The following is a 10,645-nucleotide window of genomic DNA, read 5'->3' as shown; positions in this document are numbered from 1 at the left end:
CCACTCATAAACTGGGACACCACAAGCCAAGGTTATTTTTACTGCTCCTCAGCCGGCCAGCAACACGACCCCTTACTCACTTTCCCCCAGCTCACAGTTTGGAACCGTAAATACTTTGCCCCCCCCCCGCACCAAGGAATACCACTTAAAACTTGAGGTAATTAACTAAGGGATATTTAGTTTGCAGTCACAGTGTGCTCCAAATTAGTGTTTGTAGGTGTACAATGAGAAGGTGGTATTTAAGTGCAATTTATAGACTATGGTGCAAAAATTTATTGGTAATTTTTTAGGACAGAAAAATAAGAAATAAAAAACAACATTTGCAAGAAACCACGAGTTGTGACCATTACATGACAAAAGAAAGTGAAAAACAAGATAACGTTTTTAAGTGATGTCTGTATAGGCAGGCAGCTGAACAGTGTGTCACAACAGGCCTGACAAATAGGTCCCTTTAGGACAATACACCAACTCCTCCTGACTGTTTTCTCTCTTGTACAACTCCTGCACTGTTTTGAGTGATGTTATGGTGACCACATCGTGAGTCAGACCTAATATTGTAATAGAGCCAGCAGAGCACTGCCATGATGACCCGCTAGGGTTAGATACTCTCTGTAGTCAGGCGTGTTGACTCATGGAAGCCTCGGAGAAAACCGATGAAACCCCGACCCAGAGCAGCTCTAGCCTGGTCCCAGATCTGTTTGTGCTGTCTTGCCTACACCTGTGGTCATGAAGTCATCACACACTCTTAGATAAAAAGGTTATATCTCAAACCTTAAAGGGTTTTTCAACTGTCCTCGTAGGAGAACCCTTTGAAGAAAACTTTTTAGTTCCAGGTAGAACCATTTTGGGTTCTATGTAGAATCCTTTCCACAGAGGGTTCCACATGGAACCCAAACGGGTTATACCTCGAACCAAAAAGGATTCTCCAATGGGGACAGCTGAAGAACCCTTTTTTCTAAGAGTGTAGGAGTTGGCAAGACAACACAAACAGATCTAGAACCAGGCTAGAGTAGCTACACCGAATATCACCCTGCCAGCTGCAGCTCTCCTAGAATATATACAATAGATTTTAATATTGACAATACTTCCAGCATGAGGTTTTTGTACAGAAAAGTAAATGCAGTGGTAGGATATGAGGTCTGAATAACATTTCAGGTGCCTATATCACTCATTTAGAGAGACTGCTCCAATAGAAGTGGTTATTGCTGCAAACATCACACCGTTTTTGTGGAGGGGTGCATCATGATGATGTTTGTATTTAACAGAATGTCGCTGCCCCTCCCGCCTGTGGGGAAAACAAGGTTAACTAGGTTACTCCATTGGCCCACAGCAAAAACATGACATTTTTCAAACACAATTTTCTTGTTGTCTGCTTGTTTAAATCAATGACAAAACTACATTTAAGAGAAGTACAACATCTTTAAAGATGACTTTTCAACATTGCCTTCTTCCTAGTATCCCAAGCAGCCACGTGTGTGAGTGCTAGCTAGCTACTGACTAGAACATTAAGCTACCAAGACCAACAACACAAACAAACGGACTATACAGTCAGCTAGAAATAGTGAGTGGAGTTACAAACGGACTATACTAAACAAGTCTTACCTGTGATGAAATGTTTCCCACACACATAGCTACGTGTAGCCTACTTGGGCACCGGGACCCCACATTTCCCACCCCGAATAGCCTGAAGCCACAGGGCTTTTCTCGCAGGCTCTGTTTCCCTACGTGGGAAATGTTATTTTCCCCCAATTTGTGGGCGTGGTCGAGGGAAATTCCTTATTATTATGGGAATACTGACTGGGACTATTTAATGCTGAAACACATCAGTTGTCATTGTTATTATATACCGTATTAAATATAAGAACATGACACTTTTTATTCTACTTTAATGTCTATCAATACCATTATTTCCAGTTTGTCCCTCAGTTCATGCAACTTGGTAGGACTATAAAGTAGCAATACTATACTTTTTTGACCCCTTAAATGTGACCTAAAGATGAGGCTTTCAATCTAACCCTCCCCCCTCTTTTTTTCTCCCGGGCTCCCTCTCTCCCGCCCTCCCAAAGATACTGATCGTCTTACACAGCTTTCGACATGCTGAGTTATCTGGACAGGTGGGAGTGTCAGTTAAAATCAGCACTAAATGGCCCTATACTTCAGTAGTCTGACTACACCACTATGTATTTACTCTAGTTTCACTTTATTTGAGGATTACATGAACAAATTATGAAAAATGTACATGTTTGAGACTGGTCCAATGAGATAGGTCCAATGTTCCCTTAAAACATGATTTTTTAAAATCATAATGTAGACCTACCAGAATGGCCTACCATCCAAAACGATGGAGAAAATGCATCCCATAACATTTTAACATGGAAATAGCTGTTCTATCATTCAGCCTACAGTAGCAGCCAATGTCTGGTGTTCATTGTAGGTCTACATTCCATGAGACTTTTGAAAAAACATGCAGGGCTTGACATTAACTTCTACTTGCACACAATCCCGGATCCGGGAGCACCCCCATCAGTAAAAAAGCTGACTAGCATAGCCTAGCATAGCGTCACAAGTAAATACTAGCATCTAAATATCATTAAATCACAAGTCCAAGACACCAGATGAAAGATACACATCTTGTGAATCCAGCCATCATTTCTGATTTTAAAATGTTTTACAGGGAAGACACAATATGTAAATCTATTAGCTAACCACGATAGCAAAAGACACAACTTTTTTTTTCACCATTTTTTTCCTGCATAGGTAGCTATCACAATTTTGACCAAATAAAGATATAAATAGCCACTAACCAAGAAACAACTTCATCAGATGACAGTCTGATAACATATTTATTGTATAGCATATGTTTTGTTAGAAAAATGTGCATATTTCAGGTATAAATCATAGTTTACCATTGCAGCCACCATCACAACTCTCACCAAAGCAACTAGAATAACTACAGAGACCAACGTGAATTACCTAAATACTCATCATAAAACATTTATGAAAAATACACAGCGTACAGCAAATGAAAGACAAAGATCTTGTGAATCCAGCCAATATTTCAGATTTTTTAAGTGTTTTACAGCGAAAACACAATATAGCATTATATTAGCTTACTACAATAGCCAACCACACAACAGCATTGATTCAAGCCAACAATAGCGATAACGAATAAACCAGCAAAAGATATTAATTTTTTCACTAACCTTCTCAAACTTCTTCAGATGACAGTCCTATAACATCATATTACACAATACATATAGAGTTTGTTCGAAAATGTGCATATTTAGCGGCACAAATCGTGGTTATACAATGAGAATAGTAGCCAAGCTGCCAACAATATGTTGGGAGAAATCTTGGGAGAGGCACCTAATCTAATCAGTAACTAAATTTAAACTTGACTAAAAAATACAGGTTGGACAGCAAATGAAAGATACATTAGTTCTTAATGCAATCGCTGTGTTAGATTTTTAAAATTAACGTTACTACGACATACAGCGTGCGTTAAAGCGAGACCGCACCGAAATTAATGGCGGAATATGAGTTTTACATTTTTCAACAGAACAACGAATTAACATCATAAATAGTTCTTACTTTTTGATGAGCTCCCATCAGAATCTTGGGCAAGTTGTCCTTTTTCCAAAAGAATCGTTGCTCGGTTGTAGATTGTCGCCTTCAACTTTGGAATTAGCAGTAAACATTAGCCATGTGGGCCAGACGTGCCCAACTCACTAGAACGCAGCACAAATAAATACCCGAAAATCGCAATATACTGATATAAACTGATATAACTCGGTTTAAAATAACAACATTATGATGTCTTTAACACCTATATCGAATAAAATCAGAGCCGGATATATCTAAGGGCTATAACGGGAGCTTTCTAGAACGCCATCCTGAGGTCTGTCTTGCGTCATGGCGAACGAGGGAAAGAGAGGACCCCACATTGCCAGCCCATTTATAAGGCCTCAGATCTGCCTAGCAACTCCATTCCAATTCTCACTATTTGCTGACATCCAGGGGAAGGCGTATGCAGTGCATCTCAACCAATAGAAGACATGCAAATTAATAAACCGACCTCAGAACAGCCTGCAGATTTCAGATTTCTCACTTCCTCATAGGAAAATTGCTCCAACTCGAGTTCTGTTTTACTCACAGATATAATTCAAACGGTTTTAGAAACTAGAGAGTGTTTTCTATCCAATAGTAATAATAATATGCATATTGTACGAGCAAGAATTGAGTACGAGGCAGTTTAATTTGGGAACGAAATTATTACAAAGTGCAAACAGCACCCCCTATTGAGAAAAGGTTTTAACCTGTTTATTCACTTGTCCTTCAGAGGTGACTGGAAATGGAGGTGAGTGAAAATGTTGTATTGTGTTTGATGCAAGAAAACACTTTACAAAACAAAATGTATTATTATTCCCAGAGAATCAGATGAAAATGTAGGCTACCCTGTGCCTATTAGCTACGTAGCTTATTCACGCCTATCTCAAAATACAACACTGCCCCTTTAAGACATAAAAAACGCTTTTTACCTGACCTGTTTTTCAAAGATGGCTAGAAATGTACATGTTTTGTGTTCTTGTAGGAAGCAACCACTCTCCCAATGTTGACCAGAAATTAGATAGAACAGGGCCAATAACTCCATACAACTAGCAATGATTATGTAAGTTTACACGTGGCTACATGCAGCTCTCGCTTTGATCTGAAAACAAGCACATCTACTCACGACTGCTGGTGCCTGTCAATGCAATAGAATCCTAATCTGATGCTCTGCAAAATCTCTTGCATAGGTTTTGCATACTAAGTCTTGCATAGTTAGTTTTATTTCGGTATGTTTCATTGAAAGTGGCTTATATCAACCCCTATGAATCAGAGAGGTGCCTTTATCGAGGTCATCGGGGCCTGGGGAGCAGTTGTTGTGGGGGTTAACTGCCTTGCTCAAGGGCAGAACAGCAGATTTTCCCAGAACAGCAGATTTTCTGGTTTGAGATAGTACTTAGATATGTTTCCTATATAATAACAATGTATTTTGTTACATTGCTAGATAGATTCAAAAACAGCAAGCATTTCCTATTATAGGTGACAGTTTCTCAAGGTTACACTCGCTAGGTCAAGTATTGACCTGGGGACATTTGGGTGGTATTTTTGGTGGAACGGACGGATATCCAAACGGAGTAGGTGCCGAGGTTTGATACTGCATTTGATGAACTAACTATCATGTCATCATCATCTCCTTTGAGACCCTCATCTCTCCCAGACAGTTTGGAGGTCAACCCCTCGATCACAACAGGAAGTTTTCTCACACGCGACGATTCTTTGGAGAAGCCTGCTAACAGGCCTTAATGGTCGCCTGGCCGGGCCTGCGGTTCCTCTGACCCACATTAGACGGCTTCCTCTTGGATCGCATGGGACCTCGGGACCCTTGTCTCAACTCCATGGTGTTCACGGGCCAGCTAGTTTATCAGGCTGGAGAATCTACAAGAACCTACAAGGCGGGCCATAAAAACTCCTCTTTTATGATCCTACTTCCAAGGTTGAAGATTTGATCAGATTTAATAAAGGTAGGCTATAAAAGGCCTCTTCCGCTATATCCCTCTGATGTAACGTGCTCTTGATTTGGGCCGCTTGTATCCTCAGTCGCGATTGGCTGAGAGTGGACCTGGAGTGGGGATACGGACTCTTTTGTTAATTGTTTTGATGTTTTTTTTATGTATAGTGTGTGGGGTTTGGCTGTTTTTAATAGCTAGGTACATCCTTTTCATGGATTGTGGTTTAGAATACCGCGTGTATGTTTGATGGGTGTTTGTGTGTGTGTGTACGGACTGCATTGTGTCTAAAAATAGTAGTCTGGAGTGCACTGAGACACAGCTGTACTTTCCCATGGGGGACCCAGTGGCCGGGGGCCGCGAAGGGAAGTTTCTGGGGCCCCGTCTGGGCCAGAGGGGGGAAAGGGGCCTGGTTCTCATGACACCTGACCCAGTCCACATCCTGTCCTCAGCCCCACAGCGTGGTGTGGTCAGGTGGCCGAGCCGGGCCAGTGGAGAGCCTCTGACCCAAACTAGATCCGGATGGCTCTCTGACTGGCTCTCTGACTGGCTCTCTGGAGACACAAGCATGGGGGAAACACACTGCTGTCACACCCTACATGGTGGTTTTCCCTATGTACTGTATACTAAGGACTGACTGGTTGGTCATACAAACCTTGTGTTTGTTTGATGGATCCTTTCTCATAAAAGTGGTAGCCCCCTCTGCTGGTCAAGAGAAGAGCTACAGTTAAAGTAAATAACTGATGGTTGGTTGTCTGTTATTTTTTAGTTGAATTAACTCAAAGTTGTTGTGTGAAGCAAGAAGGATTCGAACAAAATATATTCTGAATTTGTTGATACTTTTGTTTTCTTAATGGTTTATGTGTCAGGTAATGTTACCTCGAGTGAACATGTGTGTTAAGTTGATGATGGTTGACCCCTTGAAAATGGAACACGGCACAGAGAACAACTTAGTGAAAATATGATATTTTAATCATTAATATTACTTGGTAAAAGTTCAAGGCATTTTTTCAAGGCTTTTCATGATTACATACAAAGTTGAGTACAATTCAAATTCAACAGCTGTATTGTAGACCTACATAGGGCAAATAATTAATGGTACCAATCCTTAATAATGGTATAACAATTTCACTTTACATGTCTTTACATGTCTAACTATCACATTGTAGCTTACAATTACATCCTTTGCATAGATTCAAAAACAAAGGGGCATATTAATAATTTCCTACGTAGAACAGGAATATATCAACAATTATTGTGAATGAGATCAGATTAGTTTCTACTTAGTCTCAGAAATATATTACAGCATTTTATAAGATGTTCAATTCATAAATCCACAATTAACAACATAACCAATCAATTCATCATTTGATAAATAAATAAATACATAAATGAACAAAATTAATAAATAAACAAATATGTATCTTGTGGAAGACATGTTTAAGGGGAATTAAGAGCTAATTGGCATTTAAAATAATACTGGAATGTAAATTATTGCAAGTAAATAAATAAGAATCCATAAAATAAATATTGAATAAAAAATATTCACATTTTAATAAGTTATTCAGTCCTCATCATCAGTTATCTTCTATGTTCTTGAACAACCCTCAATGCCATTATTATTTCTCTCTACCAAAAGGCAGGAAGAGGAAGACGAGTGTTGAGGAGTGCCGTCTTTGACAAGGGTTGTGTTTATTAGGCACCGAATGGAAGAAATCATACTGAAACAAGGAGAGGGACTACCTGGATTTGTCCAATAAGAAACCCTCATTTTCGCTTTCAGTTACAAAGCATTTAAAAAATATTTTCTGTTATATGCCCTAATGAACACAACCCTGGTCTCTCTTGTAAGGAGATGTTATCTCAGTGAAACCGACCTGGATAAATAAGCTGAAATAGAAAATAAACTGATCCCTGATCAGTCCTCAGAGCAGCAGTCCTCTTCGTCTCCAGAGCCCTTGAAGCAGGCCGACTCGTAGTGCTTGTTCAGGTAGGACTTGAGTACAAAGCTCTTGCCGCAGTGCTTGCACTCATAGTGCTTGAAGGCTGAGTGCGTCTGCATGTGGGCACGCAGGTTGGAGCGGTCCGCAAACGCTTTGCCGCAGTGGGCACAGGCAAATGGTTTTTCGCCCGTGTGCGATCGCATGTGACCCTGCAGCAGCCACGGCCGGCTGAACGCCTTGCTGCACACGCTGCACTCGTGCCGCAGGTCGTGGGTGAGCATGTGCATGGCCAGCGCCGGCATGGACACATAGGCCTTGTGGCACGTGGGGCATGTCCTGGCCTGCTGGCCGTCCAGGCTGCGGTGCGTCTGCTTGTGGCGGCTCAGGTTGGATGAGGTGGCGTAGGTCTTGCCACATTCGCCACACGTGTGGAGGCCCGGTCCCTTGGATTTCCCGGACTTCCCTTTGGCAGCCTTGACCGCTGTGGCTCTTGTGGAGCTTGCTTCTGTACTGCTATCTCTCTCCTCACCTTCCTTGTGTTGGTGCCTGTGGTTGGCCCTTTTTCGAGAGCGGCCGTCGGAGATGAGGAAAGCGCCCACCGGGTAGTAGATGCTGCTATCCGACTCGGTGGTGACGCTCGAGTGGGGGCTGTCGGGCTGCTCCATGTCATGGTCAGAGTAGTCCTCCCCCCCGCTGCTCCCCGTGCTCCCCGGAGAGTACAGGGGCCCCACAGAGAGCCCGGTCTGCCGCTTCGAACCCAGATCCTTTGTGCTCTGGCATATTGAGGGGATGACATAATCCTGGATGTAGCCTGTAGCGGGTTGAAAGAGAAGGATTTTGAATAAATAAGGGCATACATTTATGAAAATGTATACACATTTTTACTAAATAATTTGTTACAAAATACGTTTTGGTGTCGAGGATGCTATGGTTTTATGATTCCAGATGCTATGGTTTTATGATTCCAGCACTCTTTCTGATGCCAGTTGAAAGCATCTTGTTGTTTTTTAGTTTTTTGTTGAGCCATTGAGTAAAAATCTCTCACTGGGCACAGACATCGATTCAAGGTCTATTCAACGTTGGTTCAACATAATTTCATTGAAATGACATGGAAACGACGTTGATTCAACCAGTGTGTGTCCAGTGAGCTGGATCTTCCATGCGTTGCGAATCAATATGAAACTATACAGGAAACCAATTGCAAGTTCAGCAAGATTTGAGAATTAAATATGAATGACTCTTCAGTGCACCGTTTTGCAGCGATCAATAACTCATCCGGCTCAGAACAAGGGTTGGATCCCAAATGGCACCCTATTCCCTATATAATGCACTACTTTTGACCAGGGCCCATAGGGGATAGGGTGCCATTTGGGATGCATCTAAGGACAATCATTGCTAACTACATCAAAACACCATCACATACGAAACACAAGTATGCACTGACACAACAGTCAAAAAATGAAACACACTTGTTAGTTCTCCACAACCGATCCACCTGTCACCTTCCCATCCCATGCCACCATATCTAAATCTGGGCCAAAACAGAATGTCTCAGAAGAGAAATCCCCCAAAGCACTAATTCATTTTAATCAGATCATTCTCCATCTGTGGCGTGTTGAAAGTGCCTGTGAGTATGGTAATAGAAAGATTGAATGACAGGTGCAGTGTTATTTGAGGATGGGGATGGAGAGGAGGAGTTCTAGTCTGATCTTGACAGCAGTCCACACTATATTGTGCTCCCCCTGCAACACAAAGGGAATCAGACAGCTGGCATCCTAAATCTGGGGACAGATGATCCGGCGAGCCAAAGCTCTGTGGTTATGAAGGACATTCCACCAACAACAAAAACAAAACACACCACACATTTTTATGGAAGTGTTTTGCCCTGAAATCACAGTATGAGTTGACAAAACCTGTACATCTAAAGTTGATTGTACTCCCCTCTCATTTTTTAAATCTATTTTGTGACATCATAAACAAATGATGTTACATAAAGCATCTTGCCCTTTTCCATTTAAGGTAATATTTTCTAATGTATGCTCTTTTCACCATTTAACATTGAGTTTTGTCAATTCATCAGAGAAACTGTATATTTTGTCAATGGATTTTAGAGGGAGAGAGAGGGATTTAATTTCTGCAATTTGACCCCCTGTGGGTATCTAGCATCCTGTAAGATCAGATGTGATGGAGGAGGATGAGGAGATGGAGATATGGAGGGGGGTTGGTGATGATAAGGGGAAAGCTCAAGAATAACAGCTAAGGACAAACCAGTCCCATGTGGATATCTGCTTTCTGGTGGTGATGGAGAGGTTTGGACATCACAAAGGCTTGGATGGGATTTCAAGCCTAATGTACGCATCCATGTATACCATTATGTATGTACACAATAGTATTAAAGCCTGTTGTGTGATCTGCTCAGTATTAAATTGATTGGTCCAGTGTGACCTGAATACTATTTAGCATCACTGGTTAGAAAACAAAAGGATTGAATTGCAAACACAACATCACAGGCTTCATGGCAGAAGACATGGATCAAGAGGTTGATCCGTTTACTGAATATTTTTTTAAATACAATAATCTTTTTAAACAAATGCTTTTGTGATTTTTCCATTCCTGAACAAATACAGTACTGCAACATAAAAAAATATCTAAAACCTACAACTCTAATCTATATACTCCTGAGTGGCGCTGCGGTCTAAGGCACTGCATCTCAGTGCTAGAGGTGTCACTACAGACCCTGGTTTAATTCCAGGCTGTATCACAACCCGGCCGTGATTGGGAGTCCCATAGGGCGGCGCAGAATTGGCCCAGCGGCGTTAGGGTTTGGTTGGGGAAGACCGTCATTGGAAATAAGAATTTGTTCTTAACTGACTTGCTTAGTTAAATAAAGGTTCATTAAAAATAAAATAATAAAAAAATATACAGCAAGGAAATTAATGATGAAAATGCACTTTTTGTTTTCAATGTGTAAACAGAATTTTAAAGTAATCTTGACTCACCATTTTCACTCAAATGGACCGCCAAGTTGGTGGTGGACTCGGTGATGGCACGTGTGAGTGTGTACGATCCGTCGTTGTGATGCTGATGAGAATGATTGGAGGAGGAGAAATCGTGGACCTTCAGTTGCTTCACCAAAAAGGAACGTGGCAT

General features: G+C 41.4%; 1 protein-coding gene across 1 annotated transcript; it reads right to left on the bottom strand.

Annotated features, from left to right (window-relative positions):
* Positions 1-7,470: 7,470 nt before the first annotated feature.
* LOC120064845 (transcriptional repressor scratch 1-like) lies at positions 7,471-10,645 on the bottom strand. Its single transcript, XM_039015439.1, has 2 exons — positions 10,495-10,645; positions 7,471-8,306 (listed from the first exon to the last, which is right to left on the bottom strand). The coding sequence occupies exons 1-2, from the start codon at positions 10,643-10,645 to the stop codon at positions 7,471-7,473; spliced, it is 987 nt and encodes a 328-aa protein (XP_038871367.1).

Source organism: Salvelinus namaycush, chromosome 20 (assembly GCF_016432855.1).
Source record: "Salvelinus namaycush isolate Seneca chromosome 20, SaNama_1.0, whole genome shotgun sequence".
NCBI lineage: Eukaryota > Metazoa > Chordata > Actinopteri > Salmoniformes > Salmonidae > Salvelinus > Salvelinus namaycush.
Note: the sequence above shows the minus strand (reverse complement) of the source record. Positions and strands in the feature narration are given on the sequence as shown.